Consider the following 26851-nt stretch of genomic DNA (forward strand, 5'->3'; position numbering starts at 1 on the left):
TGCCGCCGGCGGTTTAATTGGGATGTTGTTGAATAAGTACAGGAATTTGGGCAGGAGCACCATTTTTACAATGGCAGCCCGGTCTGCCAGGGACAGTGGTAGTTTATTCCATCGTTTTATTTTATCCTCCAAGGCCGCTATAAGTCGCCCATAGTTAGTGCGTATGACTATTTCTGGGTCCCTGTGAAACCATACCCCCTAAGTACTTCGTAGGGTCTTCTTGCCATGCGAGTGGGTAGTCTAGGGGTGTGGGACGTGTGCTGTCCGTCAGTGCTAGGACGAGAGATTTATCCCAGTTGATTTGTAGTCCGGAGTGACTCCCGAACTTGATGTACTCCCGCATCAGCGGATTTAGGTTTTGTGCCGGGTTCTTGACATAAAGCACCATGTCATCCGCATATAGTGATATGTGTATGGGCCGCGATGGCATCTGTATGGCGGAGTAGTGATGGTGTTGTCTGATTTTACAGGCCAGGGGCTCCAGGACCAATGCAAAGAGCATCGGCGAGAGCGGACAGCCCTGCCTTGTGCCTCTGCATATCTGAATGGGCTCTGAAATATGTCTATTTATTCTGATGCGTGCCGATAGGTTGGTATATAGCATGGAGATCCACCCAAGGAACATCAGGGGAAACCCCATGCGCACCAGGACCGCCTGAATGAAGGACCATCCTATGGTGTCGAACGCCTTGGCAGCGTCAAGTAGCACTGCCACTGCCTTCGTGTCGGGAGATAAGTAGTGGGCCAGGGCAAACAGTGTGCGGGTGTTGTGTGTGGTAGCTCTGTCAGGTATAAATCCAGATTGGTCAGGCCTTATCAAAAGAGGCATAAGTGGTTTTAGCCTGTCCGCCAGTAGACTGGCGATTATTTTCGTGTCTACATTTAATAGGGACAGGGGGCGGTACGAGTCACATTTATCTTCCTCCTTACCCGGCTTTAAGAGCGCAATGAGTAAGGCATCTCTCATGGAGTCTGGCAGGGTTTGGGCCTCGTGTGCTGCCCCATAGAGCCTCACCAAGTGGGGCGCGAGCAGATCCGCATATTCTTTGTAGAATTCTGTCACATACCCATCTGGCCCTGGTGCTTTGTTGTTCGGCAAGCGCTTGATAGTATCAGTAACCTCCTCCACCGTGACAGGCCGTGCTAACTATGCTCTGTGTCCATCCGACAGCCATGCTAATTCCACATCTTCCATATAAGTGAGCAAGTCTTCCTGCGTGGGTGAGGGGCGTGCTGCGTACAGGGCGCCGTAGTGTATCATAAATTCCGTTGTAATCCCCTTGACATCTTCCACCTTTTCACCAGTGGCCCTACAGATGGCTTTTATGTTTTGAGGGGCCCTCCCTGAGCATATCTTGTCTGCCAGCGCCTTGCCTGGTCTGCCGCCCTCCCCATATCGCCTGGCTGTTGCCCGTTTAGTGACATATTTGAGTTCGTCAGCGGCGAACTGTCTATGTTCAGTCAGAAGGGTCTGTATGTCTCCCAGTACCTTAGTGTCCCCTGTGTGCGTGTATACTTGCTCCAGCCCCTGTATGGCCTCTTCGCGTGTGCGTAGTTGTTGTCGGATGTCCTTCAGTATACCCGAGGACGTACTAATGCATACCCCCCTGATTGTGGCCTTAAACGCTTCCCACAGAAGACATGGGTCGTCCGTTGTCGGGCCGTTTATGTCGAAGTAGTCTACGATTGCTGCGTGTATAGAGGTGACATACAGCGGGTCTTTCAGGGCAGCCGCGTTGAAACGCCAGGTGAAGGGCGGCGGCTCATAGTGCGGGACCGTAATTGTTAGCAAAACTGGGTTGTGATCTGACAGTGTTCTGGGCAGATGTGAAATGTGTTGAACCCAAGTCAGTACCTCCCGTGTACCCAGCCAATAGTCCAGTCGCGCGCAGCATTAATGTGAGTCGCAGCTGTGACCCCCCGGGTTCTTATTCCTCCATATTCCTCCATATGTCAGTTAGACGGAGGTCTTCCATCGCGTCCTGCAACATGTGCCTTGCATTGCCATGGTGTTCCGTAGTATGTGCAGCTCGGTCTAACTGGTCTTGCTGTGTTACATTAAAATCACCTCCCCACAGTACGTGGTCTACATGTTTGTCTGTGATTGCCTGCCACAGTTTCCTGTAAAACCCCGGGTCATGTACGTTAGGTCCATATGTGTTCAGCAATAGGACCCTCTGCCCTCTGACTTTTCCTTCTACCATAACACTCCTACCCTCCGAGTCTCTGTTCACACTCGCGATTTCAAAGTGCGTCCCTTTACGTATTAGGATACTGACCCCCCTGGAGTAAGTCGAGTAGTTCGAGCGTGTAACTGATTCTGCCCATGTGTTACCCAATGTAGGTGTGTGTGTGTGGTGGCCTGGTGTGTTTCCTGTAAGAACACTATATCCACACGCATCCTGTCAAAGTAAGCAAACATCTGCCTGATCTTTTTCGGGTTGCCTAGCCCTCTAACATTCCACGTGAGAAGGGTCAATGCATTAACTCTCGACATTGTCACATTCAATCATCAGGATATATCGCATGAGATGGAACCGCATTGTACGGTTCTGTGCAGACACTGAACAATGGAGTGCGTGGTGCGTGATCCACGTCAAATCGGTGAAGCTGATATAACTGTTTGCATGGTTATGTATGTTCAAGGAGGTCGCCATGCTTCTCAGACAGAGTTTGTGATTCGGACAACCCCGGTTCCCCCTCTTCCCCCCCACCCACTTTTGCACCCGAACTTCGCCAAAGCCATCCCTTAACAAACTGTACCCTCACTTGAAAACTCTGTGTGGGGCGCACCCGCTTGGGGGTGTCGCCAGGTTCACACATCTCCATCCACGTGGTGGACGTGGACAGACGCCTATTTCGGCTTCAATGTTGTGTGTAAAATCTTTCACCTTTCTCCCTCCAACCGCCATCCAAAAGTAAGAGTATGACATTGTGTAACTCACAACAACATATTTCGACCTACCCCAGTCACACATGGCAGTAGACGTTCAAGGCAGTGCCAGTAATAAGGTCGAGCCCGAGGGCCTTCCAGTGTTCGCACCCCCGGTACATACTCAACCGTCCGGGGAGCTAGTCAGCCTCCCGACCATGTAGTCATTCTGTGCGCCTTCCGGAGGCCACCTGCCCCCCAAATACTCACTGCGAGGACATTCATCCCGGGCCCCACCGCTGTGATGTCTAGTGTGCATGCCGTTGTGGTCCCACAGTGTCTGGCTGAGCGCCCTGGGGCAAGCCTTCTCCTGCCAGCCATAGCCTCCTGGGGCCCAGTGGAGTCCCTGAGCTGCTCCAGGGACACCGAAGCATCGTGTCCTCACAACTTTTCATTCCACATCGCTCGTCGATTCCGCTCTGTTCTGCTCTTTCCATTGCTTCCCTTGCTGCTTGATCAAGTCATGTGCCGCCTGTACTGTCGGCAAAATGACCGGCTTGCCCAAGTTCGTGATTTTAAGTTTAGCAGGGTAAAGCATGGCGTATTCGAGCCCCAGGTCCCGAAGCTTCTTCACCGGTGCAAATTCTTTCCGCGCCAGCTGCACCGCCATGGTATGGTCGGGGTAGAATTCCAGAGTATTCCCCTGATGTGTGATTTTGCCCATTTCTCTGGCGAGTCGAAGGACTGTGTCTCTGTCCCTGTAGTTAAGTGTGCGCGCTATGATCATTCTTGGGGCAGCCCCCGGTTTCGGTACAGGTGCCAGGGAGCGATGAGCCCTTTCAATCAGAAACACCGATGATAGTTTGTCGGCTCTAAATATATCTTTCAGGAGTGTTTCGACATAAGTTTCCATCTTCCCTGTGTTGGTGGATTCCGGCAGGCCCGAAATTCGGAGGTTGTTCCGCCTGGACCTAGCTTCCTGATCCTCCACTTTCGCTCGAAGGGCCTCCACAGTTTTCTCCAGTCCCCCACACACCTTCGACGTGGTTTTATGCTCGTCTTCCACTTTAGAGATCCTCTGTTCTGCCTCTACGAGCCTCCCGTCGTGGTTCTCTATTTTGGCCGCCATATTATCCACTCTCTGCATCACATTGTCCAGTTTTCCATTCATTTCCTGCAAACTCTGCTGGATTGCGCGGAGCACCGATTCCATGGCAGTCCCCTCCGTCATGTCTCCGTCACCATCAGCTTCAGGGGTGGTCGCCATGTTTTTGGGCTGTTTCCTTGTTTCAAAGGGGAGCTTGGACTGCTGTTTCTCCGGCTTCCCCATGGTCCGCTGTGGCAGAGGCGGGGTGTGCCCGGCCGTTTTTGGGCTGCTGGCCGTCTGCGTACTGTGCCTCGCTGGTGTCTGGGCCCCCCACCTCTGGGTACGTCTGCTCATCGACGTTGGCTGTTGCCAGGCGCGGTTTCGGTGGTGTTATCTACTTGCTGGTGAACTAGTGGCAGTGTCCGTAGCAGATCCGCGCAATGTCGCGTTATATTGCCGGGTGTGGACTGGCTGTGGAGTGATTTGCAGGACCGGACTGCATCTGGGAGATCGCCATGTGCTTCTGTGACCCCGGAGCACTACGCACCTCCCCTGAGCGCGCAGTGTGGTTGGCGCGCTATCCAGGAGGGCAGCTGTGTGGTTCCCACAGATTCAAACGCTGGGCCGGCTCACCTCGTGTGTGCTTATTCCGATGTCTGCTTCTATTGCACTGTGCGCTGAGGTTCTGTTTCGCTTGCCCTGGAGGCGGCCGACACTGCCGGTCTTATGCGTTCCAGCGCCGCCGCCATTTTGGATCCGGTGGAACGCATCTCGAAAGTCTCCGCATTCTGCCTCAGCCACCGGTAACCGCTGTCCCGCGGTCTCGCAGCCCTCACAGCATCATCAGTGCGTCTTGACACCGTCGCGTGGCAGTCCACAGCGCTCCGCAGGCGACATTTCGTCTCAAAGCCGGCAACCTCCGGGCGCGGCCATTTTGTATGCGCTCCGGCGGTGCCCCGCTTGTCCGCTGTTTTCTCGCTGTATGGCTCATAAACAGCTACCAAAGTTATAGCATCGTGTCGGCCCCACTTTCCGACACCAGACGCTACCTTTTGTTCAGTGGGAACGGCGGTTGTAAGAGGCGAAAGGGCCGTTATGGTCGCGTCCGTCCGGCGGAGCCGACAGTTCAGCCAGCCATTCCGCAGTGCGCCCTCTAGCGCCCCCGTGTTTCAGATTTAATGGGGAAATCATTTCTTCCCCTAAGGGGTCAAGGACAATGTCCTTAGAGGATGATGGGAGTTCCTCTTATGGATTGTAAAATTCTTGACCATCTTCATCAAGATCAAGGATATACTCATCAGCTGTGTCTGAAGATTCTATATCATTAGATTTGTTATCTCCCATATTGTAAAGAGCATTATGATATTTTGTGCCGCTAGGGACACCTCGATGAGTTGCGCCGCTAGGGACACCTCGATGAGTTGCGCCGCTAGGGACACCTCGATGAGTTGCGCCGCTAGGGACACCTCGATGAGTTGCGCCGCTAGGGACACCTCGATGAGTTGCGCCGCTAGGGACACCTCGATGAGTTGCGCCGCTAGGGACACCTCGATGAGTTGCGCCGCTAGGGACACCTCGATGAGTTGCGCCGCTAGGGACACCTCGATGAGTTGCGCCGCTAGGGACACCTCGATGAGTTGCGCCGCTAGGGACACCTCGATGAGTTGCGCCGCTAGGGACACCTCGATGAGTTGCGCCGCTAGGGACACCTCGATGAGTTGCGCCGCTAGGGACACCTCGATGAGTTGCGCCGCTAAGGACACCTTGGGAGTTTGAGATGCGAGGACCTCCATTAGAAGTTGAGGTGCTAAGACCTCCTATATTGCTCTTATCAATGTTTTCACTTTTCTCAAGTCTTTTACCCCTTAATTCAGTGATCTTGTCAGAGTAGAGGTTTGGAATTTCTGAGATGTTGTCCTCATCAGGGAGTATGACCTTTTAGAGGACATGATCTGACTTAAGGTCTCAAACATGCAGGACCTCAATTCCTTATGAAGGATTTTTTGCAGGGCTTCTTTGTCTGTTATAAGTAGGGGCAGAAGCCTTGTCAGAGTCAGACATGGTATATAGGAAATGTTTAAGTGGTAAAGCCCTTTAATAAAAGATATTTAGGAAGGATTTCCCTAAATAATAGTGACAAGGTTTATTGATGAAGGAATGTCAAGAGAATACTTCCTTTGTAGAATATTGAAAAGGCTAGTTAAATGAGAATTTCCTGCTAAAACCCCTTTTTTATGATTAAGTTTGTAAAACAATAACCCCATGCAATAATATAAGGTAGCGATGCAGAGCCGGGTTGGAGTGCACAGCCTGCATCGGTGGAAAGAGGTGAAAAACGGAAGTTAAACGAAGACATTAGGTAAGCTCATTATGGCATGAGGAAGTAGAACAAGGATGAAATTGAAGAATAATCGTTTACACAAAAACAAAATATTAAGGTTTGATTAAACATCTAAAAATCTTTAAATATATTCAAACATTAGAAATAAGCTGAAAGAAAAGGCAGGTTAATCTGGTCAGTCACGCAAGGATGGGACTAGGGAAGGGTGTGTAGGGAGATCTCCATAAATTGGAGATCGGTATAGAGGCAGTAGGAAGGGGGGAGGCGGGGGGGGGGGGGGTTAAGCCACACACTAGGGAACTTGAAGAAAGAGATAAAAATGAATAATGTTAATAAACTAAAATAAACGTATCTGCTTGGAGCCGCATTTAAAAGAGGCAGATTGTTGATGGCTCGTGCCTTTCATGTGTTGCTATTCTACTCTGGAACCTTTTAATATTGTGATGTAAGCGGCTGCTTAGACTGCATTAAAGGAATAATGCATAATGTAGCCTCTGCTCTTGTAATGAAATTTGATAGTCGAAGGAGCTTGTAATGATACAGAGTCCGGATTGGATAAAATGTTCTACTGTGCAGTTTAATAGAATAGATCAAGCCTGTGAAGCCTCACAGGTCTCTGTTCTAAATAATAGTCAATGAGGCAGAACTCTCTTGGGATAACCTAGTTGCCCCTGCTCGTAAATCATCAAAGGCATCCAAAAGAGGAGCCATTCTAAAAATAAGGTAAATAACGAAAGCAACGTTATTATTAGATACTTGCGTATGAAATGACTCAATGAAATATTCATTTTTGAGTGGTTCAGACACCATTGCGTTCTTACGGTGCCGCTGCTACGTCCCATTCATTAAAACGGTGATGAGGTCAATGTAACAAACGTTGCAGGACCAAAGTATGATGTTTAAAAGCGTTTAAACCAAGAGTGCGATATGCCGAAATCCGGTAAGGGTGCTATTGCTGTAGACCCGTAACATTCCGACCGCTTAAGTCTAACGCGTTCTTTTACAGAAAACATTTGAGGCAGTGCGTTTAGATCTAAACATGAGGAACGCTGGTCATTAAACTAGGAAGTTTCAGGAGGCTTCAAACACCAAAGAGTGAAGTTACAAGCGCCTGGGTAAAGCATAGTACATATTGTGTAGTTACAAGCACTTGGGTAAAGCACAGTACATAGCGTCTCTCTCTTACCTCTCCGTCAGTACAACTGACTCCACACGAGCTGCAACCGGAGGTAACTGACGGAAGGGGAGGAGGTGCCTTTTTATACAGTGTCAGAGTACTCCCTAGTCAGGTGTACCGAATTGCTTGTTTCTCAACAAAATGTCCCTCGGGTCTGCCGAGTTTATAGCAGCTCAAAGGAACAAACCGTACAAGCTCAAAACACCTACTAAAACATGGAGGGGGGGGTTTAAGTCCTTCTAAGAGGACAGAATCCCATCACCCGCCGAAGTTGCATACCTCATTATCTGGGATCTCCTCTTGGTTGCAATTCCAAGTGCAACCAGGGGCTACAACCCCTTGTACTGTTTGTTCCTTTGAGCTGCTGTAAACTCTGCAGACCCCCGGATCATTTTGTTGATGTATTATTGATTGTGGGAAATCTATCCGCGCCGGTCTTTACAATTTTCCTTTAGACCCTCTACCCATGGTTTTGTATTTAAATAAAAAAAGTAAGCCTCTTAATATAAATTTGTGACCTTCGACAGGCTCCCTGTACCCCCAGGACTTACGTCCAACCCGTTATTGGGAGCACAGTTGTACTCCTATGACTTTGGTTGACTGTTTGCTAAGCGTGTGCTGTGTCATGGCCAACCGGTTTGCAGTGAATTCTGAGTATTGTCAGAGTCCAGGTAAGTGGCACCACCATGGTGTTTTACACTTTAATTGAGAGTGGGACATACTTCGGCTTTCTGAAAGCTCTGGCATCAGGATTGTAGCAATTAAAGATGACTCTGCCTGTGGCAACCTCCTTAAAAACCACTAAAGGTGCTTGTGATGAAAGCATACTGACCTGTACTCATTCTTTCATGGAAACAGAAGAAAGACAATGCACTATAGCAGTACAATCTGCACATAACACAAAGATATAGTGGCCCGTGCAACTCTTACATATGCTCTGCAAGTTGAGTCCCCGTAAAAGTTTTCTAAAAAAAACTGTGCTTAGCAGTCTGCATACTGGATTTCAAATAAATACAATAGACACTAAATACATTCACAGTATGAACTGCATATGCAACTGATCCAAGCCATGTTGTAGGTTATTCATATTCTTTACTACATCAGCTGCGGCCTAAATACACCAGTACAGTTTGTTGTCATCAATAGATTTATAGGTAACAGTATGAATGTTAAATCCTTTGCAGGCTTCTCCCCTATGACCTGGTAGAACCGGTATAAGTCCAGGCCAGATGAACCAGTAATAATACATTTATAACCAGTTCCTTCTTGGTATTTGGAGACTAAACAACAGATCAGTGGGACGCTGACTTAAAATAACAGAGCACTGAGCACCCCACAATATGTATCTCCTAACCTAGTATAAAATCGACTTTCTATCAATCTGTCTGAAGAATAGAGTAGCAAGAATGTATGTTAAATGCCCTCTATTAACATTTTATCTGCTGCAGTCACATTAATATGGTCAAACATATCTTCAACCATGCACATTCTTCACATGGGGGTAGGAATGGACAGGTGAAAAAATGAATTTTAGTGCTTAGAAATGAAACCGGTGATACAAATTATGAAAAGTTACTTTAAGGAGCAACATCAAGGAAAATGTAGAAGGAAAGGAATTGGGAATCCAAAAAAGCAAATAAGTCCCCACTATCAACCATATATTTGCAGTGAATCTTGAACTGAGCAAGTGAGCCCAGCAGTGTTTCAGCAGACTGTTCTCCCTGAAGAAATTTTGAAGTTCCTTCCTTCTCCCTATCTTTCTTTCAGTATGTTGTACTTCTGTCTTTCCTTCTCTCCTCCCTGCTGTCTTTTTTCCATCTTTCTTTCCCTTTTTCCTTCTTTGCACCTGTGTTTATCAAACTGTCCTTTTTATCTACCCATCCTTGCTTATCCACATCCTCCTTCCTCCTTTCTCTGCCCTGCGTTTCTCCATCTATCTTCCCTTCTTTCTGTACGTTCATCGGTTTATCCTTCTCTCATCCGTTCACCCGCACATCCAGCCTTCTATTCATGCATTCATATCTGCATCCATACACTTGTAGCCCCATCCATCCTATTTCCTTCCTTCTCTAAATCCCTCCATCTTTACCTAGCACCCTCACTCCTTCCCTCCCACGTGTCCCCCTCTCCAGCCCCCTGCCAACCCACAGCTGGATTAATTGTTCTCTTGCAGAAGTATTTCAGCTTCTGTTTGGAGACCAGCATCTCTGATCAAAGTAAAAGGAGCTGTAAACAATTTAAATGATTTGTTACAGTGACGCCCCCTGCTCAAGCTGCTTAAGTTGGTGGTTCATGATATCCCTCTTAGGAATAGGATAGGAGTATGGTAGAAATGACATCATAAGTAAGGAAATAGAATGGAAATTATTCGTAAGCACTAGGAAAATACCAGCAGTCTTTTGTTTATGGAGCAAAAAGGAGAAAAATACTGATAACCACAAATTTTTACTTTCACACTAAAAACCCCCACCAGAATTTGCAACACTTAAAAGTGATAACAGGAAAGCATATTTGCATGTTAATAATCCATTAGCGTTTAAGTGTTTTCTTAAAAGTAGCCTGCGCTCCCTGAGTGAAGGACAGCAGCAGCAATAAATGAGGATAATTTACCCTCTTTGTGCAGTGACATAGTCTACACACATTCATAAAAAACAGGTTTACTTTGTACCTTAACAGATTAAATATGGGCAGCCAGGTAGCCTTTCCTTGTCAGAATGTTATTTATGTAAATAAGGACAGCGTATTTGTTTTGTTACAAGTCAACAAGACTAGTGGCTTGTGGAGGTTACCAACAACTGAGTTTTAATGAAGAGCTTAAAACCACTATATGAAGAGCGAGCCGCCCCCCCCCCCCCCCCCCCCTTAACTGAACACCAGCTTTTCAGCTGTTTAATTAGGGCCAGTTATGCCATGAGGTTACATTTTAAACAATTTTCAGTTGCTAATGTGTGAGAGCGTGGATTTCAATGAGCTATGATTAGCAAATTTTATGGCAATATTTCCGAAAAGCAGCCAATCAAGCCAGATCCTGATGTGTTGCTCTACACTCAAGATAAACACAATGGTAGTCTACTCTTTGTTTTTCTTCGCCCAGCATCCTCCCCATAAGACCAGGAGCAAAGTTGGAAATTATTAATTTGGTTCCTTACTCGGGCTTTCCAGTCAAAGTTAATTGACCTGATTGACACAGTAATGCATTTTAGGATTGTTGAATTTTTTAAAGGAGTAATGTCGAAATTCCCAATTGAATTAGTTGATGGCTTTCTCCATCTTATGATATGTTTTTCTTTTGTGGTAGAGAATGAAAGTGGACTTTTCAGGAACAAGCAGTGTGTCCGGCCAACCGAATAGCTTTGGAAAGGTCTCCATGGCAACTCGTACTAGTTTCCCGGCCTCTGCCCAACTCTGAGCTGTGGCACAGCAGCAGCAAGTAATTCTCCCTCCTGTCAGACCTAGTGTCCCCTGCCTACCCCAACCCAGCCCCCACCATCCTACTACTCCCCCACCCTGCAAGAACTACCCCGGCACACATTTACAAGCTGTTCAGCGCAGGTGGTAAATGTGAGCATTGATCACCACGGAAAAGGGGATACAGTAGGGTCTTCCGCCCTGTAAAACCGACCTTCAGGGTTTTTTAACCTGTCCACGAGGATAAACTAATGGCACGGTACTGGAGATTCTCGTTTATCACCCCACCATTAGAGTTCAACTCGTATTTGGGCAGAAGTGTTGTGGTGGCCACAGTTTGTGGGAGCCTACAGAATAAGATTAAAGAGGTCACCATAAAGGAACTTATTTCCTTTAATGTTTTTATTGATCACTTACATCTCAAAGTGTGCTTGCCCAAAAGAATGCCTCCCCTTGTAGGTGAAACCAGAGGAAACCCTCCCCACAATACACACTTCTACACTGTTTCCATGTACCAACACACTACTTTTATTTCCCTGCCTCATGTACTGCACTAAGTTTGAGTGTTTTTTCAATATATCTAAATATTTTGGATAATTCTTTTTTTAATTAATTTGCAACAATTAATAGTATTTAGCTGGTTTTGCTCATTGTATTTTCTATAAGAAAGGGCACTTAAAATAATTATGCTTCAATTATTGATAAGAGATAAACAAACATTTCTGATTTCAGGTTGCACCCTGCGACTAGCCATACTGTTGTCTGGGATTGGAGCCTTCTATCTTTGGTGATGGATGGAGAGGTGGTTGATGAAGAGGTAGGTGAACCAGGCGGTTAGAAGTCCTAGATGTGTCCAAGACACGTCCATGTGCGTCTCAGAACAGCTTACCTCTTGTACGTGAAACCAAACAATAACCTTTTGTGTGGTGGCCTTTTCTGTTCATTTTGGTTAAACCGAATGTGTGCCCTCTGAACCCAGCAAAAAACAGAAGTATTGCACAATCTCACTGTTGGAGGGAGGAGTGGCTGGTAGTAGCCTAGTATTTAGAACACCAACTTTAGCCTGCCACTGGTTCAGTAGAGAAAGATGAGGCTGGGTAATCCTCATTCATTAATGAATGGCAATTAATGTAACTTGACTCTGATCCGAGTCTCCTCGTGGTGCTCACTGATCAGAGTTGGGTGCATGTTTGATAAAGTTCTCAAGCATTGATATTTCACATATTCACTGCTTTTACCCTTTGTGAGGATGGAACTCTGGTAGAGATGTTAAAAGTGCAGTCAGAATGCACTCCTTTAATATTGTAAAGCATTTGCACTTCAGTGTTGAAGCAGGCCGATAGCTAGCTAATCCATGGGGGTTGCGTTGAACTTTTTAGAGGCCACCATAGCTCAATGTGTTTATTGAACATCAAAAAGGGTAGTCATCCCCTACAGTTCTGCATTAGAGCGACTTCTGCTGTCTTTTCAGTCTGTAAACAGGAAAATCTATTTTCAGGTAAATGTTTGTGGCATTTTACTTCTTGGCTTCACCAAGTTGCTGGACTCAGGCAAAATCCCTTGTCCCCAATTCAATCGTAGTTCCAGAGGAAAGGTGCATTTCATTCCCTATGTTCCTGATTTTAGTACTATTATGGCTCATATCCGTAGCAACACAGACATTTTACAAGCCTCTCAAACTTGGAAATTTTACCTGTCGATTTCCTGTTAAGTGCATTTATTTCATGTGACACGAGTGAGAGAGTTCTAAAAGCAGATACATAGTTTAGTGTGCCGTCTGCCTGTTCTCCACTTACAGAAAAAAACTACAAAAGAGGAAACGTTCTAGCTGAAAACGTTAATGTGGCTTCTGGTCAGCCTATGAAATCCAGTTTACATTCAAACTTTTCAACTAGGACAAACACCACCTAGCCAACCAGAAGATCATCAACACTTTTGTAACTGAGCCCTCTGTTATTGAATTCCTCCGCATTACCAACTTCTTTATCACCCATCTTTTTTATGAGGCTGTGCATCATTATCAATTTGTAAAACTTTGATAGTGAGAGGTTATTCACTGTTTCCACCTCATCAATGACCCAGAAAATGTCACCATTGACCAAGGCATAGTAATCAGGATATTGTTTACCAACTACTAAACTATAAACCCTCATTATATTTAGTCTTGACAACATTGTGGGATTCGTTTTAGGAGTCTTAGGGAAGACGGAGGTTACTGTGCTCTTACTATAACAATCAGAGCCTTTTACCCTAGGTGTCCTGGGGATTTACCTTACTATTGAGTCCACTCCTTTGGCTCTCATTGTGGTCTATCAATGGTGACGTCACATTCAATTGTGAATGGAATCTACATGATTTGCATCTGGATCTAAATTTCAAGGACTGTGGTGCCCCACTCTGCACCCACATGCAACGCAAGTGAACTCTTAATTTTAAGTAATTAATCAACCGGGATTGGCAGCCAGTAAATCGCTGGGGATTGTCATTGCAGTCGATCTGGGGTACAGAATATTTGCTTATGCTGTTCTGTCCTTATGACTCCTATTTCCTTGTCAACAAAAAGAAGGGAACTCCTGAGGATGTCCTCCATAACAGTTCAGCTTTAAGGCGTGTAAAATGGAAGCACATTTCCGTTGCCATCTGAAATAATTAAATGCTCCAATATGAACCTTAATTGGCCGTAGTGGAGAAATCCTTGGTCCTCGTTTTTTAGGTCTCGCCTACGAAGCGTGCATGTGCTGCATAGGAGGACCTTTAGCTTTTGCTCTGATCTTTTTGGAAGCACACACTCGTGGCGGCATCCACCTTGCGGGAGCCAGCAGAGACGCGCCACAAGCACAAGTATGTGCTTCCAAAAAGAGCAGACTGCGCGCACACCACTCCAGGGCTCACCTCCTGCTCCCCCCCCCCCCCCCCCCCCCCCACTCTCTCTCACGTGCACCCCTAGGACAATACTGACGCAAACTACAAGCAGAACTTGGATTTGTGTCTCACTTTGCTCCCCCCCTCTCCACCCCCATATCCCTGTTGGTGTTCTTCCTGTCCCCCTCCCTATGTACTTTTTGTTGCCTTTTTTTTCAGCCATGGAGGCGCTGCCTAGAAGTTTTCTTTCAGTCTTATTTCAAATGTTATTTTATTGTGACCGTTACAAAATCCGCTTTTGAGTGTTACTAACAAAATAAACAATATATTCATGTTTACGATTTGCTGTAGATTTAATTGTTGCCACAGTATTAGTGAATGCATTCTTAAACTTGTACCGTTTAGTGTAGATTTCTGGATGTAACTATCCCACAAGACCACTGTGAAAATGTAATTTGCATTTATATAGCGCATACTACCCCTGGGGAGGCGCTAAAGCTCTTTGCTACAAGTAGCACGTTACTCACGCACTAAAGATTATTGTTTAATAGGAGTTACAAAATAACAATGGGAGAGATAGGGAAATTCAGGAACACTCTCTTGATCCCCTATTTCATACAAGTAAACAAAGAAAGAGAGGTTAAGGTATCCAAAAAGCCACGTAGATGGAGCGAAACAACTAGTGGAATTCACACCCTATTTGGGTAGAGCAGGAAGCCCTCACACACCGACCTGGTCAGTGTCATGCTTCATCATCGGGCCCCACCGAAGAGACCTAGTGCCTCTTCGGTGTGCTGCGACGCCAGGAGGCTGCGGAGCTGGTTGTGTGAAAAGGGCGTGTTGTGAAGTTACCTAAAATTAAAAGTGTCTAAAGGTATCTACAAAAAAAGTTTAATAAGTGATCCCTAGGACACAAATAAAAGGTTTTATGTGTCTGAATTTAGTGCCAAAGGTAATGGATGGTTAATTCAGAATTAAATCAGTCAACATGTTTCAGCCTTAGGGGTGGTTTCAATTTACCTAGGCATTCGTCAGGACAGAAATAAACCCCGGCGGTATGGACTCTCTAATCGTCCACCCTAACCTGGGGGCGTGAAAGTGAAAAATTAACAAAAAAAGGTGATAAAGTGCATAAAAAGCGGGATGCTCATTCCAAAAAACTCCTAGTTATGGAGTGTATCAGCACCTGCGGAAGAAAAATACAAACAAACACATAAGACATACAAACAATTAGTTGTAGAGCTGTGCCATAACGTTTTTTGTTCATGGTGCTCCATAATAGTGGCATCGGAAGTGTTCCCAAACTAGATACTAGAATTTAACACCATCCACAAACCCTATAGGGATGATAACTCTAGCTTTGGGAAGTGAAGTGAAAAGAGGTGGTTAAATTAAAAAGCCCAAAGTGGCTAAAATAGGGGTTAAAAAACACAATATGAGTGCTTCAAGGGATCAATGGACCAAAGGTCAGTGACCCCCCAATGCAACGTTTCTTGAAAAACAGTATATCTCACTTTAAAGTTTGGCGCTAACTGCACCATGGGTCTCAGGAGGGGGGTTGGAGTGTCCCTGGCACATCCTAAAAGTAAAGAGAATAGGCTAGATATACACAGATCGGGTTCGACTTAGCTCATTAAATGTAGTTTTTGTCCGATCGTCCTCGCATTATTACTCACGCCCTCAGCACTCGCAGCCCGCTTGTACACCTGTTATTTCCTTAAACCGGACCCCGACGATGGAGAGCGGGGCCGGTGAGTGTGTTTAAAAGCTTGAGTAGCGGCCTCGGCGTTCTTCCGGGTGGGCGTGGTTACGCCGGAGCGAGGCCTGGGAGCTCTTCCGGGTGGGCGTGGTTTTGCGTGATCGAGGCCAGGGAGCGCGTCGCTCTAGTGAGGGGGGCGCGGTGTGTCTCCAAAAGGAGGCTTGGTTTTTTTGTGACCAATAGGAGGACTACCTCCCAAAAGTAAACATATACTGCAAACAAAGCGTGTGCTTTGTTGACAATAAAAATTCAAATGCTATGACAGCATGGGTGTCTGTGTGTTACAAATGGTAGAAAAGAAATCCAGAATAGTCAATGCTATGCCAGTCAAGTAACATATTGAATGCTAAAAGGGGTTATGATATTTCATAAATTACCGGGAACTCAAGAATGTTAGTTACTTGTGCAGAAAAAGAACTCACAGAATTAGTTGGGCGGAACTAATGTACGCAGTCTTGCAGATGTTTATTTTTACTGGGTTTCACAGTGAGCTTGACGCGACTGTATTGCACTGTAAATAGTGAACTAGCCCATATTTGGAGGGGGAGGTGTTTAGGGTGTCAGTTCAGGACCGTATTCCACGGTATATCATCATTGAGCCCAATGATGTTAGTACCTAAACGATACACCCAGCGCTGTTCTTTCTCAAAAAGCCTGCTAGAGACATTAGTGGTACCAGTGATTGTCTCGATTATTGTCCATTTCATACCGTTGGTGGTATGATTGGACTCCAGAAAATGTCGGCTCAATTTTGTTGTTGCTTTTTTACATCTTATATTGCTCTGGTGTTCGCAAATACGCTGTTTAACTTTTTTTGTGGTCATACCAATATAGCGTGAGGAACAGGGACACGTGATTAAATACACCACATTGTTTGAATTACAGTTGGTATGTGCAGTTTGTGTCCAGATTTTTCCTTGTTCCAAAGAGTGTTTTCGAGGCCTCCGTTAGATGGCATACGCTACAGTCTGAACACGGGTAGTGCCCTGTGATCGGAGGCAGACCCCATGCCGTTGTGACTGAAGAGGTTTGAGGGTTTGTCTTCTGTTTCGGGCGAGTATGAACCAAAGCATCTTTTAGACTTCGACCCTTTTTGAAGGAAAAGAGCGGGTTTTCCCAATCCTTTTTTGCTGATGTTATGATGCTCCAATGTTTGTTTATTGTTTTTTCATGTAGTTTGACAGACCATTAAATGTAGTCACACAGGTGAGCGGTACCAGCTCTTGGTTGTTGGTTTTCTCTTCCAGCAAGGCTTCTCTCGGCTGGTTTCTTGCTCTCTTAAAACCTTTATTAAGGATAGAGGGAGGATATCCCCTATCTCTCAGTTTGTCAGTTAGGCTAGAGGCTTGTTCCTTAAAGTCTGTTATTGTGCTGCAATTACGTCTTAACCTCGGGTATTGTCCGTAAGGAAGGTTCTCCTTTAGGGGACGGGGATGAAAGCTACTGAATTCCAATAAATTATTCGTTGCTGTTGGCTTGTGGTGGGTTTTCGTGGTTAGACAGGTGCCAGATACCGTAATTATTACACCGAGAAAGACTATGTCTGTTTTACTTGTGGTGTTAGTGAACCTCAGGTTGTAGTCAAGGGTGTTAATCCACGTCAAAAAGGACTCTAGGTCACCATCACTGCCTGTCCATAGAAGCAGGATGTCATCGATGTAACGCTTCCATAAGAGCATTGAAGATCTGAATTCCGCGGTTTGTGGCAGGATGTGTTGGGCTTCAAAATCCGCCACGTAGAGCCCAGCCACACTAGGGGCAAAAGTACTGCCCATAGAGGTCCCTGAGCATTGAAGGAACAACTTGTCCTTAAAGGAGAAGAAATTCTGAGTGCTATTGTTGCACAATCGATAATGAATTTCTTGGGAGTTTGATATTCCCATTCGATTGAATCGAGTGCCTTGCTCAGGACTTTGATGGTATCGTCCTGGGGGATGCTTGTGTATAAACTTTCAACATCCAAGGTCACCAAAGTGACTGAGTTTGCTTCGAATGTTATGTCTGCAAGGAGACGTAGTAGACTCTTTGTATCTTTTAGATAAGGAGTTGCTTGTACTAGTGGCTTTAAAAATTGGTCACAAAACCTTGATAGGGGCTCCAGGAGTGATCCAATACCTGATACTATTGGGCGCCCAGGTGGTGGTAGTCGGTTTTTATGTAACTTGGGTAATGTGTAAAAATATGGAGTAATGTTGCTGTTGGTATTCAGAAATTCTGCTTAATAGGGGTTAGTCATAAGTGTATTTTTCTTTATCCCCTGCCCGCATTAGTTCTGCAATAGTGCGGTTTTGTATACAGCCTGCCTGCAGGGAGGGTAGTGTCTTGTCCCTGGGCGCCTCTGTACCGATGCCTTTTTGATGATGTACTGGTGAACAGTATCTCGGGCTTCAGTCACGTGCAGTGGAACCTAATCCGCCCTAAACCGGATTAGGTTTGCTTCAGTTCATTGACCTTCTGTCAAATGCATAGGTATGGAAACTAATAAACTTTGAAGTGGAAAGCACCCGGATGAGAGAAATGCCCTGGAAGGAATCAGAAAAGGTAAGTCATATCTTTTTCGGGCCTGGGTCTAGCTTGGAGGGTGACCAGAGACAAGAATTAACTTTCTGCACTACGACATTTGCTGCATCAATCGCAACTGATTCAGGATATAATCTCAGATGTTATTTAAAGCCTGTGGTGCTTTCCAGGAGGTGCAACTTGCCAACTGGAATAGAGTGTAATTTTTTTCCTTAACTTAATGTACTGTAACATTGAAAGCACGTTGCCCTCTCTTATATTGCCTCGGTTTTTTATTAATCTTGACGGACCTGTTTCATTGACTTTCACGCAATAGTCTCCCCAGTAATTCTTGCCCTCCGTACGATTCTCATACTGTTTCGCGTTCCTAGGATGTTAAATGCCTTGTCTCTTGTTTTCCTTTTAGAATTATTTGCGATTATGTGTTTTGCTCTTTGTTTAATTTCAAAGTGACAAAACAGCAATTTCGAGAATATACCGACCTCTTTTAAACAAGCATTGGCATAGCCAATAGGTCTCACCTTTGGGACCTTATAAGTGTTTAGCCATGCATCAGTTAATGTTGTTGCAGTAAGGATATTGTGGTGCATATTGGCTATGCTTGTGCTTAATGTGGCAAGTAAGGCAAGTTTCAATGAGGTTCTATTGATAAGGGTTTCAGCCCTTGCTGTTGAGTCCAAAGACAAACATTTCCACTTGCGGGTGTAAGTTTTCCAGTTTTTGATCTCTCATATATTCATATGCTTGAATTATTCCCCGTTGTCAGTCCTAGAATCCACTGTATTTTTATTTCACCAGTAAAGGTTATTAACTTGTCCATGTGCACATTCATCTAATTGGAAACTAAAAATTTTAGTTAATGGGCTGAAAGTTCTGAGTGCCTCTTTATCCCCTTAGGCCACCAAAGCTTAGATTTGTACCTCATGGTGAGTGCAGCCAGTGTTTATAAACTCATAAAAAATACTTATGATGGAGAACTTGGATTATACGAAAGTCCCTATTCCATCTACAGGATTTGTATGAGTAGACTGAACAAAATATCTTAAAGCTGTACATTCTGACACAGTTCATTTAACACCTTGGCTGCTAGCGATATTTTCCTTCTGCGCTGCATTCCCAGATTTACCATTGTTCATGACTAGCTCAGCTCGTCATCAGCACAGCTCAACTGTGCCTCATGACGAGCTGAGCTCGTCATGAGCATGGAAGGGGTTAAAGTTTGCACACATTGTTTCCAGGCTGATGCCAGGGAATATTGACAGCAAAACTATGAACGAGAAAAAATCTTGAACTTTATTACTGGCAAGTAACTTATTTCTTTTGTTTTTTTCTGAAAGTTGATTTATTTGAAGATGGTTACTGGAAGAATGCAATAGGACAAAACCATGCATAATTTTTTCCAGTTTTTTAGGTCTCGCATGTACGTTGCAGGGCAGGGCCCTGCTCAGCCTACGCGAGAGATTTTGTAGGAGAGTATTTTCAGAAGAGGGCTTTAAGCCCCGCCCCTCATTTCCATTGGCTGGCATCACCGTTTGTTAAAACGGTGGCCTGCCATTGGAAATGATGGTTTTTGGTTGCTGCCCTTTGGCTTGCGACCCGGACTCTGTGGCCTGCTTCACGGCTGTCGAGAAGCACTTTCTTATCTTAATGGGGCCATGTGTTTCTAATTAGAAACACATGGCCCCATAAAGACAAGAGATCGATGCTTGTTTTTGTGAGGGCCTTCCCCACTTCGTCTGTGCTGCTCGGCCCCTCGCTCTTATCCCTTCGGCTGGCTGGTGAGTGGACTTCAGGTTTTCGCAGGGAATGGGTGGGGTGGGCGGGCTCTCCGGGAGCCGTCTTTGTTTCTGCGGTTGACGCGCCTTTCCCCTCCCTCGGAACGGGTTGAGATAGCGTCTTGAAGGAATGGGGATTGGTGTCAGATGCCTTTCGTGTGGGCTGGCCTTTAGCAGCTCCCGATTAGTTTCTGACGGTCTGGGGACTGATGGGGTGGGTGTTTGTATTTGCTCCCTTCGTGATCGGATGCAGACTGAGGGAAATTGTGCAGGTGGCGCGTGCATCGCATCTGCAGCCTCCCCTGGGGATGCCAGTTTTGGTTGGGAGCCAGATTTGAGGAGTCGGTCCCTTGCACCGCGGAATGCTCCCGGCAGAGTGGCCCTCTATTCTGGCACGTTGTCCCTCCATGGTGTTTCCTGTAGCCGCGGTTGATTCATTCTTTCACGCATGTACGGCTCACGGAGTTTCAGTTCTTCCCCCCCCCCCCCCCCCGCCCCCCTCCAGCGTAGTGGTAATAGCAATGGTTGCCGGGCGTAAAATTTTCCAAGTGCGCCGCTTGCCCCTTTTTGCTTTATAAAATGTTTTTGTTGGGCAGCGTAGCACGCTTTCAAAAATAGTGGCCGTGCTCCTTTCTTTTCCAAGTGCCCGCTTCCCCCGTTGCAACTCTGCTCGATTGAAGGATGAAGCGCGTGACGGACATGCTCTGACCATCCTGCCCGCGGTGTGATCGTACTGCTCTACAGCAGTGGCTGACACTGATGCCTAACCCTGGGCGTAGGACTACGCTTGCGTAGTTTGTGTAACTACGCGCTACGCGAATTGCACGTAGCAGTGTAAAAACGCGTTGCATACCTGGCATTTATTTGCTTGCTCGCAGTGCTAAACATCAAGTTGGCGAGCGTGGAAAATAAACCTCCCAGCGAGATTATCAACGCGGGGAGGTCAGGTTTCTCATTGGGAGTGGTCGCGTATGCTCGCTAACACTCGCAATGAGAAACTACCAGTCCTCGTTGAGAACTGCCGCTCGAGTACAAATCTACTTGAGCGGTAGAAAACTACCGCTTGCACTGTGCAAGATGCCGTTTGCAATGATTGCACAGTGCGGATAAGCATCCGGCACTGTGCAATTAGTGCAAACAGCATTTTCCCTACCGCACTACGCAGTTCACGTAGCTACTCGTAGCTTGAAGTGCACTTCAGTTAGCTACGCGTAGCGCGACTACGCGAACTAAGCCCAGGGTTAGTGACACCAAATCGTGCTATGACGTCACTGGCACAGTCCACAGAACCTACTTTGCCTCGACTGTGCACGCCCCTTAGTGCTCTCTTGTGTGTTTGATGTCCTTCAATACTGTATGAATTCAGTTATATACGATGCTCTCTTACATGGCTTTCTTTGGTTCTGGGTAAGTAATATTTGTCGCCTAGAGTCCCTTCGACGGCCTCTCAAGTTCCGTATTTCTACATTTGACAATTAACGCACAAAAACAGGTAGAATAGGGATGCGGTAAGCTGCTAATGTGAAGAGCCATGAGCTCATTCCGAAGACTCTACAGGTGCACGAGCTGCCGGAGCACAGCCCAAGGATAAGGTGCAGGAAAGCAGATATGTTACATGGTAATCCCCAGCACCCACTCGCGAGGTCCGAATAACAACGTGCCCACAGCAGTTGGGGGGGGGGGGGCGAGGGGGGGGTTCCGTGCCAATGCAAGCATGTCCACTTATATTTCAGTAGGAATGCCGCATATCATTTTCCAAGCCAAATACAGGGACATGTCAAATGTTTACAAGCGTGTCACTGAATTTGTATCACTTACACTGTTCATCCCACTCACATGTCTTCCCCGCACCCCTTTCTCCCGCCCTCGGACCAATCCGCTCCTTCTCCCACTCACCGGACTCTGACCAGCGTGTTTCTTTTCTTCCCTTACCTTTCTTTCCCCTCCCTCACCTTCCACTCTCAGCTTTACTATGTATTTCCTGGTTTTATGTAAAAAAACACATCTGTTTTGTGTTGCAACATTTACATAGCACTTTCTACCCAATGTAGGGCACTGAAGCGCTTGCCTTAATAGGTAGCACGCTGCGCAGTGTAGGGTTGGAATTCCTTGTTTGATTTGTAACTGCAAAGGGGAGTGGAGGCTTCATCCGGAGGTGGTACGTCACGTCTTTCGGACGTGGGGGACTCCTCAGGTGGACCGGTTTGCCACTCGCTAGAATGCTCACTGCCCGTCATTCTGCAATCTCCAGTCTCCAGTATCTGATGCAAGGAGCCTTGGGGGACGCGTTTCAGTTGAGTTGGGGAAGTCAACTCCTTTACGCGTTTCCTCCCATACCTTTGATTCCTCGGGTTCTGAGGAAGATTCGCCAAGACCGGGCCCAAGTTATATTGGTCGCCCCGGACTGGCCAAGAAGGATGTGGTATACAGATCTTCTCCACCTCTCCTCTCACCCGCCGCTCCGTCTCCCTCTCAGGGCAGACCTCCTCTCTCAGATGGAGGGGCAGGTTCTACACCCCCACCTCCAGACATTGCACCGTTTGTCTGATGTTCTCCAGTTTGCACTTTCTCTGGTGCAGCAAGGGCTTGCTGTTGCTACGATTAAGGGCTATCTTTCGGCGCTGTCGGCTTTTCTCTGTTTGCCTGACCAGCCATCTCTTTTTAAGTCTCCTGTAGTTTTAAGGTTTTTGAAAGGCCTCACAAATAAGTTCCCTCCTACTCCTTTTATTGTGCCTCAGTGGGACTTGAATCTTGTCTTGACCTTTCTGATGGGTGCTCCTTTTGAGCCTCTTCATAAATGTCCTATGAGGCTTTTAACTCTTAAGGCAGTCTTCCTCGTTGCAATAACCTCAGCAAGGAGGGTAAGTGAGCTTCAAGCTCTTAGTTCCAAGCCCCCTTTCTTGACCATTCATGCTGATCGAATGGTTCTTAGGACCAGGGCTGCTTTTCTTCCTAAGGTGGTGACTCCTTTCCACCTTAGTCAATCCATTACCCTTCCCACCTTTTTATCCTCCCCCACACACTTCCAAGGAGGAGGAGAGGTTACACCATCTGGACCGTAAGAGGGCGGTGTCTTTTTACCTGGACAGGACTAAAGACTGTCGCTTGGATGACCAGCTCTTGGTTGGGTTTGCTGGCTGCAAGAGAGGAAGAGCGGTCCATAAAAGAACATTGTCAAGATGGATCGTCCTTTGTATAAAGATCTGCTACTCTTTGGCCGGTAAGGAACCTCCAGGGGGTATAAGGGCTCATTCTACAAGAGCTAAGTCTTCTACCTCCGCATTGGCTAGAGGTGTTCCTGTAGAGGACATTTGTAGGGCGGCAACTTGGTCTTCCCTCCACACGTTCGCGAAGCATTACTGCTTGGATTCCGAAGTGAGGATGGACGGCCACTTTGCGCGCTCTGTCCTTCAGGATTTCCTGGTTTAGAAGAGTGGAGACCCTCCTCCGGGAGTGGGGACTGCTGTGGGACTCTATTCACAAGGTGAGGAATCCACACGGCAGATGGATCTATCAGAAGAACAAGTTACTTACCTTTGGTAACGCTTTTTCTAGTAGATACTATATCTGCCTGTGGATTCCTCACTGACCCACCAGCCTCCCCGTGGTCCACTCTTCTATGCCAGAGTTTTTGTAATGTATTGTGTATATATATTGCGATGTTAAGGAGTTGTTTCCATTGCATTCTTGCACTTGCTTTACACTATGTGTTTCTCCTTGGCAATTGTGTGCTGTGTATACTATGTATATTTCTACTGTCATTGGTCCGTCCGTGTGCCTCGATGGCACGGAAAAAAGGGCGGAACTGATGTCATCACGCCGGCGTGGGCCTATTGTAGGCGTCGGTGACGTCAGCGGAGTCGCGTGCGATGCCGTGTCTCTATAGCGTCCAAGTCCACGTCTGCGCGAGGCTAGGAAAAGAATTTCCGAATGTTGCTGACGCAAGGGGATATTCACAAGGTGAGGAATCCACAGGCAGATATAGTATCTACCAGAAAAAGCGTTACCGAAGGTAAGTAACTTGTTCATTTGGCTTGGAAAATGATATACGGCATTCCTACTGAAATGTAAGTGGACATGCTGGCATTGGCACGGAAACCCCCCCCTCTCCCCCCCCAACTGCTGTGGGCACGTTGTTATTCGGACCTAGCGAGTGGGTGCTGGGGATTACCATGTAACATATCTGCTTTCCTGCACCTTATCCTTGGGCTGTGATCTGGCAGCTCGTGCACCTGTAGAGCCTTCGGCGGAATGAATTCATATTAGCAGCTTACCGCATCCCTATTCTACCTGTTTTTGTGCTTTAATTGTCGAATGTAGAAATACGGAACTAGAGAGGCCGTCCAAGGGACTCTAGGCGACAAGTATTACTTACACAGAACCAAAGAAAGCCATGTAAGAGAGCATCGTATATAACTGAATTCATCCAGTATTGAAGGACATCAAACACACAAGACCGCACTGAGGGGCGTGCACAGTCGAGGCAAAATAGGTTCTGTGGACTGTGCCAGTGACGTCATAGCACGACTTGGGAGAAGGGGGAGAGAGCTGCCTGCCTAGAGGGCACCCCCTGTGTAAGGCGCTGGCCGCCGAGAGGCCCGAATGGCGTGTGCCGAGCCCCGGGCCTGTATGCTGAAAAGGAGGTGACCGGGAGCCGACCCCGCACCTCATGAGCCCGCCGTGAGCTGCCCCCCCTCCGTGGGGGATGGAAGAGCCAAGCGGAGCCCACCCGCGTCGAGGCGATCATCAGCCGGGCAGGAGGTGAGCCCGTGAAAGTGGAAGGTGTCTCGGCGCTGGGAAGCACCAGTGAAGTGGCCCCCACTGTGAGCGAGCCGATCGGAGCCCACCCGCATTGGCCGCGACCACCCACCAGGCGGCGAGCCCGCGTGTGTGAGGGGCTGTGGTCAAAAGAAGCGACCACCAAGAGATATGAGGCCAGCGGGAGCCCACCCCGCATCGACGGCCGAAAGTGATCACTAACCCGTTGTGAGGCACTGCAGTGAACAACCAGTGGCTCTAACCCCTAACCCGCGCAGCGTAAGAAGTAAATGAGGCTGCTGCAGGTGGGAGGGGAGCCGACGGAGAAGAAGGCGTGAGGCCCGTGGCCGAGCGGAGCGGCACCAATAAACTCCCTGTTGAACCCTGATGAGGCACTAAGGAGCGAGGCCGGACTGAGCTGATGCCGGCTGCCGCCGCAGAATGCCGTCCGTGAGGCAGAGACACAGTAGGAGTGGACTGAAGGTGAGCAATTACGGAGCACGAAAAGGGAGTCCTGGCAGGCATCGGCCAACGTAGTGTTAAAGCCCCCATCGGAAGCGGAGCCCGCCCGCTCTGAAGGTGAACAATGCCCCATTGCAGCTCCTACCCCTCCCCTGGCAGCGTATAAGCCGTGAGAGGCGGCGGCGGCAGGGGAAGGTGAGGGTAAAACCGTCTGGTCAACAGCTAGCTGAGGCGGCAAAGGTGCGAGTGTCCTGCACAGCCCGAGGGACAAAGGAGAGTTCCCCAGCGGCAGCTCTGGCCCTCCCCCCCCACCCCCCATGCAGCGAAGGGAGGAAGTGAGGCTGCTGCGAGGGGAGAACCCAAAGGGACTATATGCGACCAGCGCAGCCCGGAAATACGCTGCAAAGCACCCCCACCCCCCCAACAACTACATTATTAGACTGCTGTAAGGAGGGACCATGGCCCGCAGCGCGAGGAAAGCTGCTGAGGCTCACTCGAGTGCAGTGGGGACAGAAGTAGCGCAACCGGGGATTACAGGTGCCAAAGAGAGTGAGGGACTGCCCAGCGCGAAAATGGTTGCAGCAGCACCCAGCCAAGACTATACAAAGCACTTACCCCATCAAAGAGAGCCGATCTGCAGCCTGGAGGGATCCTAGTGCAAGAGTGTGAGCAACAGCCATCAGTGAATGTGCTCTCCCACGAGGCAGTGAGCACAAAGCCTGCAACGTTGGGGGAAAGCCAAGGTTAGGAAAAGCAAGCCGGAGTAAATCAACCCTGCCATCTAGTGGCAAGTTCCTGGTACTGTAGGGAAGAAGGAAAACAAGCCTGCGACAAGCCAAGGAAGTACCAGCTGCCACACAGTGACTGACCATAGTGCAGGAACGCGCAAGAAACACGCCAGGAGACAGCGCAGGAATGAGCCAGAAGCTTAAGGAACGCGCCAGAAGTGTAGGAACTCCACAAAGAACACTCAAGAGAACGCGCAGCAAGTGCGCCCAAGAAAAGCAAACAAAGAGCACAGCCATCAGCGCGCAAAAGGGAGTGACAAGAAGAAGGGCGACGCAGCGGTGCCGCAACCCTCCCGAAGCACTTAAGCCACGCCAGAAGAGTGCAGCTATGCCTGGTGGCCACAGGCCACCGCTGCAGCAGTATGGCGAAGACCGGAGCACCACCACACGAACAGACGGTGGTTCTGAAACTCGGCAACCGGAATGTGCGAAGGCGCACGACGCAAATGCGCAGCAGGGCAGAAGCCAAGACAGGAGCCCAAAGCAGCAAGTCACAGAAGCGACCGAAGATCGCATCCAGAAGCAGACCACCCAGTCTGGTCACATGGAAAAGGTAGCGGACCACCCACTCTGGTCGCACGAAGGAAGAAGCCTACCACCCCATTGGTCGCAAGGAAGATTCTGACCACCCAGTTGGTCACAGCAAGGAAGTCGACTAGTCAGACTGTCTCAAAGGAGGATGCTGACCCACTAAGAGGTCAGAGCAAATGTAGGGACATCGACAAAAGAAGACCCAGAGAGAGGTCCGTGAGGAGCACCAGAAGGTGACGGGCGCCAAGTGCCACAACATCATGTGACAGAAGGTTGTGACGACCGGTCCAGTCACGGAGTGAAGTAAAGACAGTGTCCTAGTGCTGGGACAAGACCAGAGAGAAACGAGCAGAGGGCCCGCTGCTTGGATAAGTCTGGTCAGGATGAGATGGAAAGCAAGAAGACCGGGCCGCATCGCAAAAGGGAACGAGAGAAATGATGGACAGTGAGTGGCACGACGCCACGAAGAAAAGAGAAGAGCAAGAGGATGACACATCCTGAGTGGCACGGC

General features: G+C 47.7%; 1 protein-coding gene across 1 annotated transcript in view; it reads left to right on the forward strand.

Moving 5' to 3' along the window:
• SIMC1 (SUMO interacting motifs containing 1) overlaps positions 1–26851 on the forward strand; it is a 372068-nt gene that overhangs the window by 157007 nt on the left and 188210 nt on the right. Inside the window, exon 4 of the mRNA XM_086931744.1 lies at positions 11618–11702. Coding sequence (XP_086787870.1) covers positions 11618–11702 — 85 coding nt within the window. The remainder of the gene's footprint in view (positions 1–11617; positions 11703–26851) is intronic.

The sequence above is a fragment of the Lissotriton vulgaris genome, chromosome 7, assembly GCF_964263255.1.
Source record: "Lissotriton vulgaris chromosome 7, aLisVul1.2, whole genome shotgun sequence".
Classification (NCBI taxonomy): domain Eukaryota; kingdom Metazoa; phylum Chordata; class Amphibia; order Caudata; family Salamandridae; genus Lissotriton; species Lissotriton vulgaris.